At 50.7% G+C, this 23,196-nt stretch overlaps 7 protein-coding genes; 5 read left to right on the forward strand and 2 right to left on the reverse strand.

Moving 5' to 3' along the window:
* Window positions 1–543: 543 nt before the first annotated feature.
* CHC_T00005965001 (hypothetical protein) lies at window positions 544–1,566 on the forward strand. XM_005717778.1 is given in 2 exon segments: window positions 544–1,488; window positions 1,489–1,566. 1 exon segment carries the CDS (start codon window positions 544–546, stop codon window positions 1,486–1,488), a length of 945 nt encoding a protein of 314 aa, XP_005717835.1. The 3' UTR covers window positions 1,489–1,566.
* A 3,772-nt stretch (window positions 1,567–5,338) lies between these two features.
* Window positions 5,339–6,751, reverse strand: CHC_T00008387001 (arginine deiminase). Its single transcript, XM_005717779.1, has one exon. The coding sequence runs from the start codon at window positions 6,749–6,751 to the stop codon at window positions 5,339–5,341; it is 1,413 nt and encodes a 470-aa protein (XP_005717836.1).
* A 411-nt stretch (window positions 6,752–7,162) lies between these two features.
* On the forward strand, window positions 7,163–8,434 carry CHC_T00005966001 (hypothetical protein). XM_005717780.1 is given in 4 exon segments: window positions 7,163–7,245; window positions 7,246–7,641; window positions 7,770–8,066; window positions 8,067–8,434. 2 exon segments carry the CDS (start codon window positions 7,246–7,248, stop codon window positions 8,064–8,066), a joined length of 693 nt encoding a protein of 230 aa, XP_005717837.1. The 5' UTR covers window positions 7,163–7,245; the 3' UTR covers window positions 8,067–8,434.
* A 3,471-nt stretch (window positions 8,435–11,905) lies between these two features.
* Window positions 11,906–14,145, forward strand: CHC_T00005967001 (hypothetical protein). Its single transcript, XM_005717781.1, has 3 exons — window positions 11,906–11,936; window positions 12,140–13,758; window positions 13,939–14,145. The coding sequence occupies exons 1-3, from the start codon at window positions 11,906–11,908 to the stop codon at window positions 14,143–14,145; spliced, it is 1,857 nt and encodes a 618-aa protein (XP_005717838.1).
* Window positions 14,146–14,869: 724 nt separating this feature from the next.
* Window positions 14,870–16,973, forward strand: CHC_T00005968001 (hypothetical protein). XM_005717782.1 is given in 2 exon segments: window positions 14,870–16,300; window positions 16,301–16,973. The coding sequence occupies 1 exon segment, from the start codon at window positions 14,870–14,872 to the stop codon at window positions 16,298–16,300; it is 1,431 nt and encodes a 476-aa protein (XP_005717839.1). The 3' UTR covers window positions 16,301–16,973.
* Window positions 16,974–18,297: 1,324 nt separating this feature from the next.
* Window positions 18,298–18,927, forward strand: CHC_T00005969001 (hypothetical protein). XM_005717783.1 is given in 2 exon segments: window positions 18,298–18,837; window positions 18,838–18,927. The coding sequence occupies 1 exon segment, from the start codon at window positions 18,298–18,300 to the stop codon at window positions 18,835–18,837; it is 540 nt and encodes a 179-aa protein (XP_005717840.1). The 3' UTR covers window positions 18,838–18,927.
* Window positions 18,928–21,463: 2,536 nt separating this feature from the next.
* CHC_T00008563001 (glycoside hydrolase Endo-1,4-beta-glucanase of family GH6) lies at window positions 21,464–22,381 on the reverse strand. Its single transcript, XM_005717784.1, has one exon. The coding sequence runs from the start codon at window positions 22,379–22,381 to the stop codon at window positions 21,464–21,466; it is 918 nt and encodes a 305-aa protein (XP_005717841.1).
* Window positions 22,382–23,196: the final 815 nt, after the last annotated feature.

Raw genomic sequence — 23,196 nt, forward strand, 5'->3', positions numbered from 1 at the left:
TTCCGCGTCCTGTGGCCGCACCCGTCGCCGGCCATGTACGCGCTCCTGACCGACACACACGCGGTCGAGCGCCGCCAGCAGTTCACGCTCTCCGTGTCTCTTCCGTCGGCCTCGTCCAAGGCGCTGCGCATGGTGCCGCGCCGCTCCGCGCAGCAGCACGTTCACCTGGCGGTGTCGCGCACGGGCCTGCTTGTCGCCGTGCTTCCGTACGACAACAACCTGCGCCTGCTGCACATGCTGCACGCCCGCGTGCACGACGCCCTGCACGTCCCACTCGACGCCGCCTACGACACGTGGGACGTGCTCGAGGGCCGCCGCGCCCCCAGGGACCCCCTATGCAACTCGTGCCCGTACGCGGACGAGGCCGGCCTCGACGTCGAGTCCGCACTTTGCTTCTCCGCGGACGACCGCGTCTTGCTGCTGGCCACCAGGGAAAAGGTCCTGCTGTTTCGTGTGCAGGAGGAGGCGGGCGTTTTTGCGCTGGTGAGGGGGCCCGAGTTCCACCTGGGCCCGGCCCTGCGTATCATCCTAGGAACCTCTAGTATGGCCACGGGGGTTGGCGGTACCGCCGCTTTGTCGCCGGACGGGGAGAGACTGGCCTGGGTCGTCTTTGCGGGCTCTCCGTCGAAGGTCTATCTCACTGTTTGGAGCGTGCGTGAGTCCTGCGTTATCAGCATTTCTGAGGTCACCAAGATTTATCCGAGACGCTGGTCGGCTCTGGGCTGGGCAAGGGTTGTCTTTTCGCCAAACGGCAGGTACTGCATTGTGGTTGTCAATTGCGCGAAGAAGGTGCTCAGGGTGGAAAGCGTGGACGGCGAGATTGCGAGGACCAAACTCTGTCGCTTTGTCACAGCAGTATTTGAGATGAGCGGGGATAGGGGCGCGTTGCCGGTTCGGGAGCGATGCGACTGGCTGGAAATGTCGCCTGGGACGTTTGCGCAGGGCTTGTGTGCGGCGGTGACAAGCGCGGTGCAGGGGCTTGTTCTACATGTCGGGACCGCGCATTTGTTCGGCGAAGACAAGGTGTTACTAAGCCGGAGGAGGCAGTATCATGAGTCTGCGCTTCTGCTGAATTGCATCCACTCATGCCCAGGGGAGGCGTCGTACAAGGCGCTGTCGTTCGGGCGGGCTACGAGGCATCCGTGGTTTGTGACAAAGCAGCCTATGTACTCGTTTCTGTTTGATATGGCTGGGAAGCGAGTGCATGTGGCGACGTCGCCGCATGCGAATGCGATGCTGACGATGGTTAAGATGGACGGGGAGAAGGACGGCTTTGAGGTCGAGCAGCAGAAGGAGGAGCGGAGGAGGTGGAGGGACGGCCCCGTGAAGAGGAGGCATGTTTTCAAGAACATGCCTTGGAGGACGAGTTTTGCAACAGTGACGGCGTTTTCTTTGACGGGGAAATGGATCGCTGGGGCCAGTTTGTTGGATGCTGACAAGTGTTGCGTGTGCGTCAGAAATGTCACGCTAACAGAACTGTTTGGGTAAAAGTGAATAGTCATAGAACAGCAGCGACCTACCCTACATTACAGATTCGCGTGATCCTTTAATAGTTTTCATCGTGAAGCCCAGAGTGCAGGAGATGAGAGGCGGTCGCATAGTATAATAGTGGAATTGGGCATTTGCACAGCGATCTCGGACACGCAAGAAATCTCCGCTATGCGACCTTTGGGAGTACGCGCTTCGGGGCAAATACCTTCTTCAGTATTGACAGAAACCCTGCTTACGGTACAGTGGATCTCCCTTGAAACGCTATGACACCGTCTTAGCGTGCGTACGCACAGCATATCCACGGTAGGCATGAAGACTCCTTTCAAGAACAACTTCCCGGGACACGAATACTAGTCTCACCCTTTTTTGGCCCTTTCTCCATCCTCATGCAGGCTTATGAACGAGCTGTACCCATGCGACTCAAACGTGGGGCGTGCTACAGAGATGGGTTATACCTTGCTGTCATCGCTTGAAGCCACAGTTTTTGTCTTCTCATGCTGCTCACAAGTCTGAAGCATGTGGCACACAAAGGCTCTCCCCCGATTCTGTGAACCAACAACTCAGATTATTCAGTAGGGGTTTCGAGCACGTGCTCGAGGTGGGGATGACCCCTGAATGAGCACCGCTTTTTTGCAGAATTTTGGGAGTCTCAATTGACTTAAATCACGCGATGTGCACACGGAAAATCTGTCAGAGGATTACTGCGCATTGCCCCAGTATAGAATACACCTTGCAACAAGATATGTGTTCGTCCCTCGTGCGCGCACCTCGTGAAGAAGGGTTTGACGGTTTGTGGTGGAGTATGCAAAAAGATTTGCATTCTTCCGTCAGGGACTAGAGACACGTCATCATATAATGGTGCTGAGATCGGGGGAAGCTGGTACTGCTCCTGTCGTACAGCCAAGGCATTTGTAGGGCTACGGTAGTTGTTCCCATCGCTTCTGTTTTTCCAGAACGTGCTGTTTGTCCCCCCCCCCCCCCGTCTAGTTAGGGTTGAAAAAAAATCAGCATTGCACTGTATTGACAGGCGGAATTGTCGCAAAGGAAATCATATTCTTAGCCTTTCCTCAACGTTGAAGCAATTAAGGACACCTGCGCAATAACGCATTCGCCGTTCGGCTCGTTGAATGTTACACTCTTGCGCGAGATGGAACTGAGAGGAGTTTCCTCAGCCGGCACAGCGCTGTGCGCGTACGGTATCCTGAACCAGGGTTTGTTTACGAAAAAACAGCCAATCATAGCCAAACACAGTGCACCCGGAAAGTAAAAGTCTTCACTTGGTCGCAGTATCCCCAGAGCCATGCCCAACTACACACGTAATTCTCACGTTTCGCCCCGCCGACACCCGCCAATGTCGCAGTATCCCCAGAGCCATGCCCAACTACACACGTAATTCTCACGTTTCGCCCCGCCGACACCCGCCAATTCCCCCCCACCCCAGGAATTCACTCATGTCCGACGTCACGGAGGTTCGATCCTTAACCGAACCTCTGTTCATGCTGTTAATACGTGACACGTACTCTACCTGTACCAGGATGTAGGACCCCGCACAGATAGCCCGATTCATCCAAAGTCACTCCAACTAAAGAGTTGGAGTGACTATGGATGATTCGCTTTAAATCGCGCGGTCCATAAATTCCCATCTTTTTGGTACACACGGTAGTGGCCTGCCGCACCACTCTCCTTGCCTGGCTTTCACACTTTAACACGACTCTAAAAAGACCACTTCCATCCTCTTGCCCCAACGATATCTCGAACATATTTTCAAAAGCTCCTCGTCTATGCATATTCCAGCCCAACTGATTCACATCTCTGGTATGAAGCGAAAGTGTCATGCTCCACCCTCAAACCTTGCAGGGCACAGACGCAGAAAAGTCGCAAAGACAGTGACATTGAAAACTAAACAGCTTTGCCAATCCCGTCGGCAACCTGTGTTATGGCTGGATCTGATTCCCGAGGAGCTTTGCCACAGAATTGCCACTCACGTCTCACACGGCAGACCAAATCTTGATTCCTTACATTTGGCAGAATCATCCGTTTGCCAAAAAAAAGCTGTCATGTCTGCACTCTCGTACAGCCTCAACGCTGATGTCGCGTCGGTCGTTAAATATGGAGAAAGGTGGACAGATATCTTCCGGGATGAAATTCAGAGTTTATCCTTTATCCGCATGTTCACAAGTGTACCTAATCCATTTATTTGCTCCCCGAGCCGCATCATTCTACTGACGGCGCCCTTTCTTCGTCGAGCATGTATTTTGGATTGTGCAGATGAGCTGAACGCTGTGTACTCCTCTCCGTCTATTCGAGAAATCAGTGTCAGGGTTCGACCAAAACGCTCTTACGGACACTTACTGTCAACGCTACGCTCTCTGAATCTGACAAAACTTGAACTGCATTGCTGCGTGAGATATGGAGAAATTTGTATACATCGCACCATATCACGGTTCAACAAAATGCAAGGTGCTCTTGCCCAGTCCTGCCCCAACCTCTCTTCTCTGAACCTATCTTGCGCCTTCTACAATTTATGCAGTCGTTCTGGGAAAAATAAGGACTTCGGTTTCTGGGCGCACATGCCGGCTTTTGCTCAGCTTCGAGAGTTGCACATCGACAGAGACGTTCCAGAGGAAGTAATGCCAATGGTCGCTAAACTGGATTCCGTGATCATCAAGTATGCTCCCAATGCTATTGCGATGGCCCAGAAAATCGGTAGTCCCGTCACAACGTTGTGCTCTATTGAAAGCATCGGTGTGCAAGCCTTGCTACCAATCGCAAAATGCAATCGTCTCCGGAAACTGTGCTTGTACATTGATCCAGGTGCTGAAGCAGCTATTCTTGAGATTGCACGTTCCGCTAATGGTCTTCGTTTTCTCAGCCTGGACTGGAATCATCCTCCAGCTCATGCAGCTCGAATACGTTCATCGAAACACATATGGACTACGAATCAATTTTGCGATATCCCTGACGGGTCCATTCTTAGTATCGTACAGGGTCTACCAGAACTCGAGTCCTTGATGTTATACGATATGCGGATTAACCTCCATGAAGTCCTTGAGATTCTCAAGCATATGGGAGGCCGGCTGAAGCAATTTGAGTTGTCCATGGAAGATCAAGACGAACAGCCTCTAGATCGAATCGAGAGCATTGTAGCCACAATGATTGCGTGTAATCACTCACTAGAACGGTTGCGCTTTGATACTGATTATCACTTGGGCTATGAAAATCGTACACCTATGAATAGAGAAGCGACTATTCAAAGCATGCAGGGGCAATTGCGTCGAGTTGCGGCACTTTTGTATCGTCTTCGCACTTCTGCTCCGTTGCTGCAGTCACGTTTGACCCACCAATGCCCCGGCTACCTACCCTTGGGTCTGGAAAAAGCCCAAAACTTACCAACTCAGCCTGTTATCGACTTAACTTGTTGCCAGCTGGAAAACATGGTTTCATCACAATCTTGAATGTACTGCTCGGCCCCTCTCGGGCACTAAGGACAGAGGTGTACTTGCACATTTTTCAAACCAGAGGAGGTAGGCTAGTATGCTCTCATCACATTCACGCAAGCAGGACGCTAAACTAGGCCTTTCCCAGGCATAGGCGCAGGTCGGTGCATGACTTCATTTTCTGGGTGCAGACCAACTCTTTGTCGTGTATTGCTACAAGTGGAAACTCCCAATGCCTTCATTCTCGGGCCCATAAACACTGACTGCCAGAAACATTCGCTTTACAAAATTAGAGTCTGTCTTTTGATGCCTTTAGGCTGAGATGTGCAATAACGTCGGCGTAGGACTCCAGATTATTGACAATACAGAGGTGATCGACGTGCTTTCTAGCTTGAAACGCTTACCAAAAACTAACTGCTTCCACTTACCCCGTCATCCGTGAAGGTTGTGGCTGGAAGTGGCAAAATCTCTGCCGCTTCCCTTGTTTTTGTTGATACGTCAAGAGAGCGAGCGCCTCTCAAGACGACCTGGCTCGCACAGTGCACTCCACCGTACATAGAAGTGACCGCGCTGAAGTCCAAAAACTCAACCGTGCCATGAAAATGCGGAGACGATGCAATCCGACGCGCCGTGCTCTTCTCAATTGAAATAATGCTTCCTTCGCCAAGGTTGAGAACGTTGCAGCCGTACTTGAGCTGTTCCTCTCCAGATATCGGTATGATCTTGTAGCCTCGATCCTGCATATACTGAGAGAACTCAACATTCCTTCGCACAAGGACATATTTTCCGACTTCCAATCCAAGATCGGCGCCATCAGCAGGCCGAGATCCCTCATAGACGTACTCGTCAACCAGTCTTCTTGTCGGACTTTTTTCACCTATCATTTCCTCTAACATGACGCAGCAATCATTACTAAGCAAATTAAAAACTGTATCTAAATGCATTCGCTCTTGCCTTCGCTCAAACTGATCCTTAACAATGGCCACCCGCTCGGTACCTAGAAGGTCTTCTTTGAGCAAATACTTGACGGCAGTTAGATCAGACCTTGGTCCAGTTCCGATAATAGAGAGCTTTTCCCCTGCAGGGAAGAAGTCGCCGCCCTCCATACGTCCCGGACACGGAATACGACCAATGACATTCAACCCCAGCTTCTTGAAACAAAACTCCATAATATCAACTTCTTTTTGGCGCTGCTTCGAGCTGAGCCTAGCCATCACAATCCCTTTTCGCGTCGTGATCTGCTGATCCCTCACAAACATAATATTACTCAACGGATCAAAGTGATATGACGCAGTAAACCCCGTATCCCTTGCGGACGGCGAGACAGTGACGGTGGGATTCGTAAAAATAATATCGACGAGCTGCTGCTGACCCATCTCCTCGATCACTTTCCTCTTGTATTGGTCACTGATGTAATACTCCTCTGCCTTATTGGGCAGACTAGTCGGTGAGCTACGTATGCTCGCCTTGCCTTCCACGTCGCTCTCCTCTGCGGCTGGATAATGAAAGGCGTAAGTCAGGCACGTAAATGCAAGGTTCTCCAGGGCGATGCGGTCACCGATGGACCAGTCGATTCGCTCGATGAGTATATCACGCACGTCGCGTACAAGGGCGCCTTTGCGACGCAGCATAGCGACAAACGTGGCATGGGCGTCGCGGGCGCGGCGGATATTCACGGGCTTCTCGTAGAGTGCGCCGGCGGGGTGAAGAGAGCCCATCATTTTGGACAGGGCCGAGGGGGCGCACACGATTACGAGGGAGGCGGGGTCGTTTTCATGGCGCTGGCCGGTTTGCGTGAGGGTGGAGGTCACAGAGGGGACCATGGTGGGCAAGGTTAGCAGACTGGTGGAAAATGGGGAAGGGGGGCAAGGAAGCTTAGGGGAGATGAAGAGCTTCCACTGGGCTCATCTCCTGCAGGAGAAGGAAGGCGCATAATGGAAAAAGTGGGACACGGAGAGAGGGAGATTCGGAGAGAGGATTGGGACAGGCCTGGAGACGTAGCAAGTAGGTAAAATGCTCGTGAATATGACCTTACATAGCTGAATGCGACGCGACGAAATTAGCGAATCACTTTGCAGTAATCTGCTGAGATAAAAGTAATTTTTATTGTCCTGTTTCAATTCAACCATCCCGAAAAGCTTTGCCCTAGATACTGTAATGCCCTCATCGTGCCGTCGGCGACCCTCATTTCGCAGGGCTCCCGCCCGCACCGCACCGCTGGCACCTGCAGATCCCTATAGCACCGACTGCACCATCCCTCACTTTCCTTCGCACACGCCACACTTCCTCCTCCGTGCCATCGTAACCGCCTGTAATCATGGCTGCGCAGATTTCCAAGAAGAAGAAGTTCGTCGCGGACGGCGTACTCTACGCCGAGCTCAATGAGCTCCTTACGCGCGAACTTGCCGAGGAGGGTTACTCCGGCGTTGAAGTGCGTGTCACCCCTTCCAAGACCGAGGTCGTCATCCGTGCCACACGTACCCAAGCCGTCCTAGGCGAGAAGGGCCGCCGTATTCGCGAGCTCACGGCCGTCGTCCAAAAGAGGTTTGCCTACCCGGAAAACTCGGTCGAGTTGTTTGTCGAGAAGGTCGCCAACCGTGGCCTGTGCGCTATTGCCCAGGCAGAGAGCTTGCGCTACAAGCTCGTGGGAGGACTTGCGGTTAGGAGGGCGTGCTATGGTGTGCTTCGATTTGTGATGGAGAATGGCGCGAAGGTAAGCTTTAAGGGCATCTTACTGTTGGCGAGCTGTGTGCTTGTTTGAGCGCTTGGAATCCGTGCATGCGTTACTTGAACACGCACTGTGCTAACTGATTTCTGTCCTCCTTTTTTCCGCGTATTTAGGGTTGCTCCGTGTCCGTGTCCGGAAAGCTGCGCGCGCAGCGTGCCAAGACGATGAAGTTCAGCGACGGCTACATGATTTCGTCTGGAAACCCCGTTAAGCAATATGTAGATACCGCTTACCGCCACGTCCTTTTGCGCCAGGGGGTCCTCGGCATCAAGGTCATGATCATGCTTCCGCACGATCCCACAGGAAAGACTGGGCCGCAACAGCCATTGCCAGATACCATTACGGTTCACGAGCCAAAGGAGGAGTATGTCCCGCCTCCGCCCCCAGTCGCCCCAGTACCGGTCATGTAAAGGTTGTTTTTGGGTCGGTTGAGTACTAGATGTTGTCAGCATTGTCAGGATGCGAATGTTTTACTGAGCTTCTCACTACTTTTCCGGCAGCTTCGTGCCCTGCGTTCAAAAGTTTCGATTACCATTCTTATGCGTAGACTGGATTGCTCTGTTGTGGCAACTTCACTATGCTTGCCTATGGCACTCTAGAGCACATGCACCCTTCGACGTGAGTGTTGGAACTCGTCTGTTTTTCCACCAGGGGATCTACAAAAATTCGATCTCCCCAACTTCAAGTATCACCGGAGGAACTGACGGTTTCCCGTGATGCGTCAATAGAAATATTACTTGCTCAGAGCGGAGATAAACCACCAGTCTGATTCGTCACTCTAACTCTTTAAGTCGCGCGGTCCATAAAATCCCATTTCTTCGGCACAAATTGGCCTGCCGCACCACTCTCCCTGCCTGGCTTTCGCACTTTAACACGACTCTGAAGTCTACTTCCACCCTCTTGCTCCAACGATATGTCGAACATACTTTCAAAAGCTCCTCATCTATGCATATTCCAGCCCAACTGATTCACATCTCTGGTATGAAGCGAAAGTGTCATGCTCCACCCTCAACATTGCAGGCTACAGATGCAGAAAAGTCGCAAAGACACAGTGACATCGAAAACTAAACAGCTTTGCCAATCTAGTCCGCAACCTGTGTTATGGCTGGATCTGATTCCCGAGGAACTTTGCCACAGAATTGCCATTCACATCTCACACGGCAAACCAAATCTTGATGCCTTGTCACAATGTCGATGACCGATTTAGGGGTCCATGATGGATACGATTTTCGCGGAAGTCCAAACTTGGCCTCAGGCAGATTGCGGAGCGGTCAGGGCAAAGAGGTGGAAAACGAACAAGCGACGAAGTGCGTAAACGAAATATTAATGACGGAGTGAATGAATGAACTAGTAGTCAACAACCTTGTCGTTCTGATTTCCCTTCTGAGAGGCGCTGAGCAGCTGATTTGATTTCAAACGATACCAGTGACGGCTTTGTGACCGGCGTGACGGTGAACAGGTTTACAAATAGCGTTCCATAGGATATAAACTGTTTGCATCTCCTATGCCAGCTTCCAATACATTACCGGAATGTTGTGCTTCGCGTCAAAACCAGCGATCCCGACCAACTGCTTAGAAGATTAGACATTAGGAAAAATATCTTGCGATGACTACAAACACAAACCTGCTAATCAATATCACGATGCGGAGAGGCTTATGAGACGCGTATCGATAACTTGCTTGGAAAATTTCGACTGAAGCAGCGGGGCACCATTCTCTTTACGTTGAAAATAGAAATACTGTACCCTTGGGTACTGCAATACACCAGCGTCGCTCTCATACAGTACCCTTACTGTATAATGTACATACAGTACAGTACAGGAGGGGGACGCGCAATAGTGCCCCTTTCATTATTGCCACCCTCGAATTAGTGCCGCAAAAACCGGCAGACACAGGTTCTGCCACGTGTCATGCATAACGTCGTCATCGCCCACTCCTCATGCGTGGTGATGGCACCTCACTCACAGACCCTAACATGATTCCTGAAAAGATCGCCAAGCGAAGCGTACGCGCCTTACGATTGCACAGAAAATCGAGGTTGGGCATCTGCTGCAGGTCGGGAATGCGAATACCACAGTTATGCGTCAGTTCAAAATTTCAGAGCGAACCATCCGAAACATCAAACGCTCTCTTCCTTCACTCCAACAAATTGTGACCAACACCGCTACAACGCTTGGAACAAAGCCTTTGCACCCTGCAATGTGGAGGAATGGATTGAGATCGAGACTAATGAGCTTGTGGCAAAAGCTTCTATTAGTGATGCTTGCGATTCAATACATTATAGTGGAGAGCTACAGAATCAGTCTGCCAGTGATGCTATGATGGATGATTGTGTGGCAGAAGGCGAGTATGAAATTACGGAGAGGCGGGCCGTACCGAGTGCTGTAGTGCTAGCAAGGCTGTTTGGGTCTTTGGAGAGTCTGGGTGTGGAGTGCGATGTGAGCAATGCCTTATCGCCCTTGAGGTCCGCAAAACGAGCTTTTCTAGAAGCTAGGCATGAGAGACAGGGTCAAAGGCAACAACAGCAGACTCTAGTAACAGAGTTCTGGCCGGGTAGTGGCTCTGCCATCTGATTGTGCCGCTCCGAATTAGTGCCGTATTATTAGTTCTTACACGGGGCGGCACTAATGCGTAGGGTCGACTGTATTGGAATAGAATAATATTCTTATCCCTACTTTCCTATTGTGCTTACATTGCAACAATCTGCTCTCACAACAGTCGCAAACCAGCATCATGTGAGATGCTTTCATGTGTCCATGCGTGGACTTCATAGGAATGCTCTGGTAGTCGAGGAGCAACTGGCGACCACCTTGGGTTTACCGAAGCCGATGGCACCGTCCTCAAGAGGTGAAATGGGGGCGGCATCGTGTTTCTTATTGGGGAAAACGGAGCACGCATTGCGCAGGCTTGTCATGCGGTGGTCAACAGCTGGGCATACAAGAGACAACGTACGACAGGGACGGCGGGGATACGTGAAGAGCAAGAATGTATGAAGATATGATGAAGGGTAACTTTCATGTTGCCGAGTTGAATACTGTGCAGTACCCAAGGGTACAGTATGTCGAGCACATTGCATCCTTGTTTACGTGCAATTGAAGATGTAGGGGGGGAGGGGGGCGTGAAGCAAATCAGGGGCATTGTGACATTTGGACAGCTGGGAGATGGGCGCACGGCGGACACGCTCTAAAACATACAGTGAAACATACATAGACCTGAGGGGAGGGCGCCGTTAAGGCTTGACATTGAGAGTCTTAAAGTAATGGTGTCAGATGGTGTCAGTGTTTTGGATTTACAAAAGAGTTGGAAATTCGCTTGCGATTGGTGTTTTGCTAGTGTCGAGAGAAATTTACCTTGAAAAAAGTTACGGATCCTTACACAGAGCTCTGCAAGGCTGGCGGCAGGAGAAACTCGAGATAAAAATACAGTGCTACTCAGAGTATTTTCAGAGCAATTCCAGGTGATTTTTGAACCATCGCATCTCTCGTACAGTAGAAGCCCTTCGGAGGGTAACTACCCTTCGAAGGGTAGCCCGCACGGGTAACTAACCCGCATGTCTGCACGATGCGCTGACCGTCATTTAGCATGGACGGTCAACCACAATCCTAACGCTGCTCCATGCAACAAGCAAAGATATTTGTTATATTGGTGCGAGCATGTTAAGACCCATCCTGAGACACACACAGTACTGTAGAACCTACGTTGGGAGATGCCCAGAGTGGATCACCAATCCACAAAAGTAGTTTTCCGTAAAGGTATCCAATCACCGAGGGATGGAGAGGCGAAGAGGTCGCGCGAGCAACCTCACAGTCCCATGCATGCTTTGATCTGAGGGTCCTCAAGAGCAACCGCACCCTGGCAAATAGACATTGCGGATTGCCAAACTACTAAACTGTAAATGTGGGGCACGTAAAACGACGAAGATTGTCTTTAGCAAACGCCGTCGCAGTGCTGCATGCATGAAAACGTCGTTACACAATCGCGGCGTGCCTCGGCTGCGGCGAATGGAAATGCACCTGCACACCACCTTCATAGGCGCGGCAGAGTGGGGACGAAAGCTACGATCGAGAGTGGCATGGCGAAGTCATGAGGTCGTTTTACGGTCTCGCGAGGTTTGAATAAAGTGAAGCGGACTGGTGACCGAGGTCATTGCAAATGCCCAGTGCACAGGGGGTGGAGATGGTGACGCGACGCACCAAATAGGCAACATGGCATGGAGCCCCGGAAGAGAGCCCCGGGAGGGAGCCCCAGCATGTCATTGTGCGAAATGGGCTACACAAAAAGTCCACTTCACAATAATCGACCCAATTAGCGAAAACGAAAACCTGTTTGTATGATCCGCATGCCACCCTCTGCAAACAAGCACAGATCCTCCTGCTCTAATTCCCCAACTCCCCTTCCGGCAACACGCCGCTGCCTTTAATATCACCGTCAACAACTCTCCTCCCCTTCGTCATCCCCTTCCTCCACTTCTTCTCACTCACAGTCCTATCCGAAAGACTCTCATTCCCTTTCTTGCACCTTCGTTCCACTCTTATATACCTCGAAACCTCCTTCCCTCACGACCTCTCGCCCTACTTGCACTGGGAACCCTCCCCCTCGCTCCCCTTCCCCCCTTCGTTTCGCTCAGTCACAATGGACTTCCGCACGTCGCCGCTCCGCGATTACACAGACGCTGAACTCATGGCACTCCCTGCTGACTCTCGCCTCATTTTCGCAGACGACCTGGCAGATGGTGTCGTCACCTACGATATCACCAGCCCACCCGCGTACGATCCACAAAGGCGACGCATCATTAGGAGTCTCCCACCCGTCTCTCGCTTGAGGTTAAAGACAGCCCTTAAACGCGTGGGCGCACTGCGCTGCATTTCTCATGGCCTCTCCGCTTTCTCTTTGTACCCCACTACGGACATGCAGTATAACGTCAACAAATTCCTGTGGCAAGCCGCCAACAAATCTTCATTCAGGGCAAATGCTGCAGCCGCGCTATTCAATCGCAATGTCTTCATCGTCAGCATGCCCGCTTCCCTCTTCGATTTCCTTACATCGGTTACCTGGGAGCAGTTCGAGCGCGCTTTACTGTTTCTCCTAGTCAACCTGGCCAATGATGAGGTCGCCCTGGACACCCTCCGCACCGAGCTCGCACCAGCACTAGCACGCCGCCTGACAGACTCCGTTCTGGAGGAAGTCGCCGAGTCATGTGATGTCGTCACTTTTAAACTCTTGATGGACCATGTCCTGGATCGCGTCGTCTGGATGGGTCCGTGGATCGTACCTACCACTCTCTGTTACCTGTCCGCCTCCGATATGACCGAGCTGCTCGCACGCAGATTTCAACGTCCCATCTTCTCGACCCCGGAAAAGTTTGAGCTGATCCATTCCATGATGTGGAATATGTATCGCGACTGGCAAACATATAAGCACATTCTCATCACCCTCGGCGGCCTATCTCAGCTAGATGCCTTGCAAGTCATGGCTGGCGTTATAGCCAAAGGAAGGCAGACCGATGCCGAACAGAGCATTGATACCTTAATGCAGTCTGTATCAACATCAGAAGGCTCCAATTTGCTCTCAGGCCTCCCAGCAGACATTATACTATCTGCCATCTTGCCAAAGGTCTGTCAAGGATACGCATCCGAAGACTCGATGACAAAACGAAACCCATCGGCAATCATTGCGGAAGCCATTCCCGAAGACCCTCCATCCCCCGTTGCAGCACCCTTTTCGCTTAAAAGTTGGGTTTTGGAGGATCAAACTTTGCAGCAATTCTATACCAAATACCAAGACGAAAATGAGGACCAAGAACCAGTGAGTGGTTTTGTTCCTCTCAGCTCAGAAAGTAACGAAGAAGGGCTGCATGTGCATGTCGTGAATGTGCTGGAAATAACACCGGAGCCTGAATTACTCGCCACGAATCCTATACCTGAAGCATCTGTCGTGTCCTTCCCGAACATTGTAGACGGAATTGTAGAAGTAGAAAACGAGGATGATGCTGACGGTAGCAATACTTTGGGAGGAAGGTGTAGCCCACGAACTCAGAGGCGGCGATTGAATGAGCAAGGGTCATTTCAGATCGTGACAGGTGTTGGTGACCACCCCTGCGGTGTTTGAAGTCGCAGTTGACTTTCACAGCTTTGTAAATAAATACAGTATTGTACATTCATTCCGAGTTTGCTGAGCCGGTCTCGATGACGTGCTTCAGAACAGAGTTAGGTGCTCACCTCACTACCGCAGATTCTCAGGAGTTTCAACTGAATCTGGCTGAGTGTCCCCTTCTGCGGCCAGTACACGCTCTGCCCTTGTGATCTTCTCGTGCAGCCCCTCAACTGTGGACATCGCCTCCATGTCTTCAATCCGGTAGAATCCAGCGTCCGCCGCATCATCCATAGCAACTGGCTCCTTGATATCCGTTTGATATCCAACAAACACATGCAACTTCCAAACTGGATTTCTCCCGACAGAGATGACTGTGGAATCGACCGGGTTCGGTAGCACGCTAACATTAGAAATTCCGGTTTCTTCCTCTAATTCACGCAGCGCTGCAGCGAAAAGAGTCTCATAATCATTCACCCGTCCACCTGGTAGAGCCCAAAGACCCATATTTGGCTCCTTTCCACGCTTCACAAGCAACACTTCCATCTGTGCAGGTGCAGATCGCCTCCGGAACAAAGCCGTTGCAACTCCAACTTTGAGGCCTGATGTCGGCTTTTCCGAAGATGCCGAACATTTAGCCTTGTGTGGAGCGATAGTAGTTGCTCTCCCGGAGAAGCGGCAAGCTGGGAAAACGTTGACGTTGCAAAACAGAAGTCTGTTCATGGTACTTCAAGCTGTGCGCTTCGCAGGTTTCGTTAAACGAATAAAGGAGAAACGCAGTGGGCAGGTGCTGTCCGCGTCAACATATGTGAAAAGAGCACAAAAAAATACCTCACTGAGAGCGGGGCCGCAATGAGAGGAGTCGAAATTTTTATTATGAAATTTATTTCCACGATTGGCAAACGGATCAAAGAGACACCTGGACGGGGCGCATGCCGTACAGTATGTATATCAAAGACAGCTTCAGCAATTCCTCAAACCATAGCCGCACCCCGTCACAGCGCGAAAGCCGCGCGAAAGCCGCTGTAGTCCCCTCGAGACTAGCGACCTTCGGCATCGCATCAAAGGCCACGGTCGTCGCCTTCAAGTCTACGAGAGTTGTCGCCTTCACCGGGAAGCTGCCATGCCAACGCCTGTCCAACCTGTGGGTTCTCTGAATGCAGATGCGCGCTTCGAAATATGGAAAGACCAACACGTACCCTTGCTCTACGACTGGCTTTCCTCTCGCAACTTGGTCTGGCCACACGAGGCGTTGCGTTGGGGAGCCTTGAGCCCAGATGAGAATAGGTCAAGAGAACGCACCGTTATAAGCAATGGCGCCCCGTCTATCACGCGCGCCCTGTATTTAGCGGAACGGACAGGACCTTCCAAGAACGATCCCAATACCCTCCTGCACTTCGATGTCAAGGTCACCCCAGAGCTTTCGTGCAAACCCCAAGACATAGCCAAACCATGGCTTAATGAGGCTGTTGTCTTAGAGAGGGCCGATCAAATGTCGACAAGAAGCTTCTGGCTTCGCAAGCGAATTATCCACCCCGGCGAAGTCAATCGGATACGCCTCGCCGCACCTGGCGTCGTTATCACGCATACCGATAATCCTCATTTGTTCGTTTGGGACTTCAATATGCAACCAGCAAGAGCGAAGGACGAAATGACAGCTAGCGTGCCCACTGTCACACTAGTTGGACATCATGACGATGCAGATTATGCCCTAGATGTCGCTCCACCTCCAAACCTGGACAGCGATGCTGGTCAGGCGGATACATGGATTGTGAGTGGCGGCAGGGATTGCTCTGTTCTTGTGTGGTGCCTTAAAGATTACCAAAGCATGGGACCAGAGTTGATGCCCCGTGCGCGTATGGTAGGAGGACGCAACATGTCACCAGATTTGGGACACACCAATATCGTAGAAGACGTCAGTTTCAATTCACATGACCGAAACATCGTGGTCTCAGTTGGGCGGGACTCGGCAATGATGTTGTGGGATACGCGAACAACCGCTAGGCCGACAAGCACGGTTCGGAAAGCTCACGTCGGAGATATCAACTGCTGTGATGCAGGTGGAACAGATCAGTACCTCATCATCACCGGCGGTAGTGATCATTTAATCAAAGTGTGGGATAGACGCTACCTGACAAATGCACTTGGGGAGAGAAAGCCTATTAAAACACTTCATGGCCATTCGAATCAAGTGACAAATGTTATGTGGAACAAGTACGTTCCGGCCACTTTGGCATCCGGCGGTGAAGACGGGCAAGTTCTACTGTGGAACATCAAGGAAACAGATCGTCGGCCGGCATTCTCAAGTGGCTTGTATTCGGTCAGCCCCGAATTGATGTTCAGACATGTCGGACACACCCAGTCTCCCTCAAAGATCGTCGATTTTGAGTGGCATCCCAGCGAGTCTGACCCCTGGTGCATAGCGTCACTCAGCGAAACAGTTGGGGAAGGAGGATCTACGGTGCAAATATGGAGGATATCTGATTTGATTTATCGGGAGAAGGAGGAAGTTGCTGCTGACCTTCGACAGCATGCTCGATCTAGAGTCTACTAAATCCCAGCCGCCCTTCGCTCCCGAATGAGGGTACTCAAAAGAACCTGAATAATCTATTCAAGGGAGGGAACTCATGATTCGAGAGTAGACAAAAATGACCTTCCATCGAGCCAGAGCTACGAGCAATATACAATAACTGGCTCTTCTCATCGTTTTCCACGGTTCTCATGGTAAGCTGTGAACCGATTATCAATTGCTGTTAGACAACTGGGAGTCCGAGATTCAGTTTCCGAGTGGTTGCAATAATGCACAGAAACACACACCTCACAGTCGTCTTTATGCAAAATACATGTTTCCTTACTCTCGCTCTTGCGCAAGAAGCCTGCTTCGATGGTACAGGCGTGTAGCATTTTGACGGGGTGTGAGTAGCCGGAAGCAAGCGCTCGGTTGGATGTTTGACACAATGCACCTCCAAGTATTCCCTGTCCGACCAGCTAGGGAGTCGATACATACACTGCAGTTGGTAGGCATAGAACTTAACGGTGAGAACGTGAGCGAGCAAACATGACTGCGTCCATGTCCTTATTTTGAATCGATAGCGTCTTAACTCTGCCGGCTATTGTTACCTGTTCACGGCATTATTGTACTCAGTGACATATTCCCATATACTTGTTAGTGAATAGCGGAGGCACGGTTCACTTCTATAGTTACTTAAACGATAAAGCAGGGTGCTCCATCATGGCGAGATAGGAAAATTGCCGGCGATAATGTACAACAGTATTTTTTTTCTCGATGAGTGCGGGTATTCAGACCATAAACACAAGTAATGATCCAGCAATTGACAGAGATCCACGGTTAACGTATGCCAAAGTCCCGTACATATGCCTAGGATAGAAACTGCGATTCAAAACGATACTCCTTACCGCCAGCGATCAGATATAGCTGTTCTAATTGAGCTCTAGAGCTCATCTCCTAGCTTGTTTACCTGAATAATGTTGATCTCGGTGCATCTTGACGTCACTTAGAATTTATTCCGCCATCCAAGAGGCCTCTCAGTCCTATACCTACACTTGCTCATCTATGATGGGATGCTATTCTTGTAGGCTATGTCATATTTCGAGAGCCCGGACTGATTTGTTTCGCTATCCTAGAATCGAATCTTCCTTCGTGTTGAAAGCTCTACAGCAATTCCGAGAACCTCTAGAGCAGTCGATTGAGACAAACTTACGTAGGCAAGCAGCACTCTTCAGAATACCCTTGACATCCCTGACACGCCAACCGCTCACGCACCTTCCCATGATGTAGGCCCATGCTTCCCATCACAAGGTTTCGCCACATACCTAAGCATTTTACTTCAAAATGAGAGAGCCTTCCATCGGAAATAAATAAAAAAAACAGAAAAAAATAGTTTAATGACTACGGAAGATTAACAATCCATCAGAAAAATTCAGAACATCTGTGATGTCACAGATCAAAACTTCTTTCAATTCAACCTCTACGTCAGTTGCCAACGGTCGACGCGCACAATTGCACCCAGGACTTCAGCATTCCCGGACCTACCACGATCTGCAATGCCATACCCCCGACACATCCCGGCATTTACCGTGAGCGGCGCTCGGCTGTTCTGTGCATCTGGCCGGAAAACAAGCCAAGTCCGATGGGCAGCAACGGCCGCTCCCGTCCGTCCCCACTCGAAGCCATCAGAAAACACTGTCGCGCCTTTCCGCCTAGCGCCATCAGATTTCGCATTTCTCTGGAATGAGTGCAAGCGTTGCTTCTACCTCAAGGCACACAAGAAGCTATATAGACCACGCGCGCCGTTTCCATCTATCTTTGGCGTAATTGATTTGGGTATGAAACGACATTTCAGGGGCTTACCTACGCAGGGGGTTATCCCGGAAATGAAACCAGGGACGTTTTTGTGCGAGGATACCGATGCTTGGGTGGAGTGCAAGCCAATAACTCCACCAGGTCACACAGATAGCGTATACATACGAGGAATGGTACGGTTTCTTGGCGGCAATATACTCTGTTTTAACTGATCTTTTGCAAATCAGATGCCGCACACAACTAACCTAATCGCTGTGTACACTTCCCCGCAACACTCGCACGCGTTCCCGTTCCTCTTGACGTCTGTGCACCAGGTTGATTGCCTCGTCCGTTTCGATGATGGCACGTTCGGCGTGATAGACTTCAAGACCTCTCAAGCGGCGAAGTCCTCCTTAACCTACTCGCGGCAGCTGCACGCGTACGCGCTGGCCATCGAGAACCCGTCGACTCAGTCGGAACTACTACAAGGCACCGTAAGCGACATGGGCCTTGTGGTGTATACGCTTAAGGACTTCCATACTCCGGCGACCGAGAACGGCGACATCTCCGCGGCATTGACCGGCGATCTGACGTACGTGCAAGTACCCAGGGATGACAAAGCGTTTGAGGGATTCCTTAGTGAAGTCCTCGACGTGCTCATATTGCCAGAGGCGCCGCCGCCACCGCCACCGCTACTGAAGCGCAAGTGGGGGGCATCGTTTTCGTCATGCCCCTACTGCCAGTTTTTGCACGATGCCAAGATGAGGGGGCTCATACATGAGCATTGATGCTGTCGTATTGCGCGCGAAGGAAGTATCCGTTGATGGCAGTAGCGAACACATGTAAAAAAGCGGAGACAGATCAAACATTGCAAGCCTAGAATTCCTGCAACATAGCAGCAAGCTGGTCAATGAGGGTGCGTCCTACCCCCCCAACCCCCAAGGATTCGTCCACTCTCGCCACGACAGCGTCCAAAGTCCTAACTCCCTGGCTGACCTCTGTGCGCGTGACAAGCGTATGTGCGCCGAGCAGATATGCGTGCAAGGTGCCTCGCTGTCCCCTCACATGGACGACATCAGTATTCTGTCGGCCGACATATTCGCACAGCGCAGCGGCTGAGGCGCGGATGTCGCGGATCTTGGGGGCGACCGCCTCGAAAGGACTCGAAGACCCCGCCGTGGTGACAATGACGTCGCCATGCTCGGTGATGACGGCGCAATCGGTCGCAGACAACAGCGCTTGCGGCTCGTCCTGCGTCGGGGGGGAAGACACAATGCGCGCGATCTCGTCTAGCTTGGCACGGATTTTGCGGCGGCGGCGCGATTTCGCCAGGAGGGAGAGCTGCATGGTGACGGGTTTTGCAAGGCGATACTGGAACCTGCAGACGTCCACAGCTCAGGTGCAGAGGAAGAGCTGGGGAGCCCTGCCATGCGTTTTGAGACTTTGGAACGTACGGAAAAGGCTAGAAAGGTTCTGGCTCTGAAAGGCCAAGAAATGAAACTGGCGCGCGTTTTCCGACTTGCATGCGTGGCTACATCGCTGGATTTGATTCTTTAAATCAGGAGTTGATTCTTTGAATCAAATCAGAGTGTGATGCAGCGCAGTGATGTGAGAGTCACATCAACGCAAACATCCAACAAGAATGCTTTACCATCGCGGAAATTCATGCCAAGCCTTCCATGAAAGTTTCCATTCATTCCTCGGAGACATGAAGTCGCTCACACTTCTCTGATCGTAGTTCGATAAATGACTAGTCCAAACAATTACTATTGCGAAAACCTGTTTACTTGGGCCTCGGTAGCCTCTTGCGAGGCAAGTAAAACTTGAGCCCTCCTTTTAGCTTTTCAAGTCAACCCCAAACCCATCTTGCCTCTCGCGCTATCTAAAGTTGCTTCTTAGCATTTCACTATTCTTTCTAATTTCCGCTGCTTCCACTAGAAGACGACGACGAACTAGGCTTTGATTCGCTTTTCGCCCTTCTACGCCTATTCTTATTCCTATGCTCCTTTTCACGCTTCTGCGGTACCGCATGCCCGTACGATTTTGTCCGCGTCTTTCTTGTAGTCGTCGAAATCCTCCTAGACCTGTGGCGAGATTCTGATATATCTCTTGGCGAAGATCTTCGGTCTGAAGATGGTGATTTATGCTTCGAAGAATGTTTGGACGAGTGCTTCGAAGAATGCTTGGACGAATGTTTCGAAGAGTTCTTGGGAGAATGCTCGGGAGAATGCTTGGACGAACGCTTTTGATGCTCCTGCTGTCGCGGCAAGTCCTTCCCGGGAGACTTGGTGTGCTTGGTAGAAGTCTTCTCCTTTACTGTCCGAACCGTCTTGGGTTGGTCGATTCGGAGCAGTGAACGGAGAATAGATGGATGATCAGGCCGCTTGTTATGCACCCGCATGTTCACTTCCCAGTGCACATCCAGCTCTATTTCGGGACTTCGTAACACATGAAGCCATGGGAACATCTTTCAATTCGTTCCGATACGGTCAAAATTCCGTTACCGAAGTGGAGAGGGAGAACGCGTGCAGAGAAAGGAGTGCGTGCCTTGTGCGCTTTCACCTATACTACCTGTTATATTTTCTTGACCTTCGCCTGTAGCGATGATTTCATCATTACTTGATAACATCTACGATGACATTCCCTCCGTGTGCGGCAGTTTCCGACTCGACGCATGCACCTTCTTCTGCATGCAGTCCAATAAAGTTCGTTATGGTTACATGGCAAAACCTGAAATCCGAGGAGAACGTTGGAACGATATTGTTCTTGTCCCTGACTGGCTGTTTTCCTATTTCTCTACTAGAGGTCTGTAGAACGTGAGATATGGCAGTGGTTTCGGTGAAGCTACAACTTCTTCCAAAAAGTACCAGCTGAATGCACATCTTCTTTTTGTTCATATCAAACCCATTTTTCTAGGATCATTTTTTGGATGTGAAAGCGAAGTGACGTACGGTGTGTGTGACAAGGGACGCTTCTGAATCCGGAATAGTTTGCTACAGTACTGGTCTTTATGAACGGCTAATCGGTATTTGAATTTAGCAGCCTTTCTGAAGCCACAACACGCTCATTCAGCAAATAAGTTATTCAGAAAAAGGCCAAACACAAGAAAGGACATAGAAGTCAAGCTGTCCGCTATGTCCCGTTCTTCGTCATATTTGGCCTTCTTTCACGCCAACGGGTAGTGGGTAACACTCCTTACTCATGTAGCTTCATCCGTCGAGCGCATCACAGCAGTACCCTGTGGTTGAGAGAAGAGCATTTCATGTTCTTCCTTCCCATTGTGCCATCCTTCATTTGTAAAAACTGCTATACCCTGTATATTATTCTTGCAGAGCCCGCAGACTCTCCACGGATGAGCCTCACTCGTCTCCGAAAGTAGATTCTTAACTCGCCCCAAATACAAGACTACTTTTTCTAACTCAAACCCGCAACGAGACGCATAGCTCCTTCAGGCCAGAACATCCCAGCTCGCGGGGCTCCATTGTAGTCACCGTCACTCTCTCCGGGCACTTTAACCCATAGAAGGGCATGCAAGCGGTTGGAGAATATATTCGGCGGCGGCACCCTCAAGGTCGGCGCCATGCCCAGTCTATTTGAAGGCGGATTTGCGAATGCGTTAAAGCCCGTCTGCTCTGGTGGTGGTGGACCAGCTCCGTTTCTTGAGGTGTCGATGACGATTCCGTGCTCCTCAGAGATCCCTTCTACGATCCGCTTGCCATAGTTGTAGCATTCTTTCGTCCACTGGGAGTTGGACACATTTAACGAAATACCATTTGCAAAGCGGACGCCAGCCGTCAACAAAAGTCCAAGTGCCGTACCAGCGTCCAGCCAGTCGGAGTGTCCCGCATCGAGGTAGATGTAGGCGTGCTTACACCTTTTCCTGAGGAGAACGACTGTCTCTCGGAGAAGGCTAAGCCTTTGGTTCTTGCTGTTCTCGTCAAGTTCTGGCGCATGCGCTATTGCATCCGGCTCAACAATAATGATACCGGACCGCGAACCCAAACCTGCCGCAATAGCACTCACCCATGCAATATAAGCTTGTCTCGATCCAGCACCACCGGCTGAAAAGCCGCCAGTGTCTCGGTTCGGAAAGTTGTAGAGCACTATCTGATAAAGAGCGTTGTTTGCGTGGGCGTGATTTGCAATTCTAGCAGCCTCCTCTTTCGGCCTGGTGTTCCAATCTCCGACCCATTGGCAGGTGGCTTTGTTGGCGATGTGCTTGTGAAACTTCTCTGCTTTTTGCGGATCTGTCCAGCGGTTGTCCTTGATCCATCTGTCAACCTGCGTCTCCATGACGTCGAGGTACTTTCCAGAAAGGGGATTGTAAGGCATTTGAGCGAGAGTCGTTATGGAAATCGCGTATGAAAGTTTTGCGGATGAGTGAGAAGTCGAGACAGTTGGTAGAAGTAGTGCGTTCTGCTCGTGGTGGGTGAGGTGATTTCTTTTGGGTTAAATGGAGTTGAAGAGATCAGGTTAATCGGGCCTCACAAACAGACAACCTCCTTTTGTGTTGATATGGACTTAAGTGAAACTCTGTTCATCGAAAAAACGGATGCAAAGACGCGTATGATGACAAGGGCAGCAGCTGATGTGAGCATCGAGACATCTCGAGCTTTCATCATCTGTGTGGGGTTCTTTCAGCTAGACCAGCAATGCAACCTCGCACTATCAATTTAGGAATTTTGCTTATGTCAAGGCGGTGCTCCCGTGAATCATACCTGCCCCGCTTTGTAGACGAACAAGGTGATGAAGTATTTGTCTTCAACACTTTGTATCCTTCATAGAAACCACGCTCACAGAAGGGCTCCATCTCAAAGCGTATTTTTGAGCAGTTTTGCTAACAGCCGGATAATAAAGGGGCAAGGTGGTACAGCTGCAGTGCATGTTGTTCGTTTCCGACAATAGCCAGAGCCCAAGAAACTTTCATCATCGCTCTGTTCCAGAACGATCGATCTCCAACAAACACTCCTACCGTAGCGCAATATTTTGGTAAAGTACTTTTAAAGGCAAAAACGAAAAATGTCAAAGAGTTCCAAGCTCTGAAGCCCATGCTACAGTATCGGAGGACAAAGGTTCCATCGCAATAGTCTACTTAAAGAGACAGAGGCAGTACTTAGTTTGCCTGACCCAAAATTCACTCTACTTGG

Source organism: Chondrus crispus, genomic scaffold (genome assembly GCF_000350225.1).
Source record: "Chondrus crispus Stackhouse genomic scaffold, scaffold_33, whole genome shotgun sequence".
NCBI lineage: Eukaryota > Rhodophyta > Florideophyceae > Gigartinales > Gigartinaceae > Chondrus > Chondrus crispus.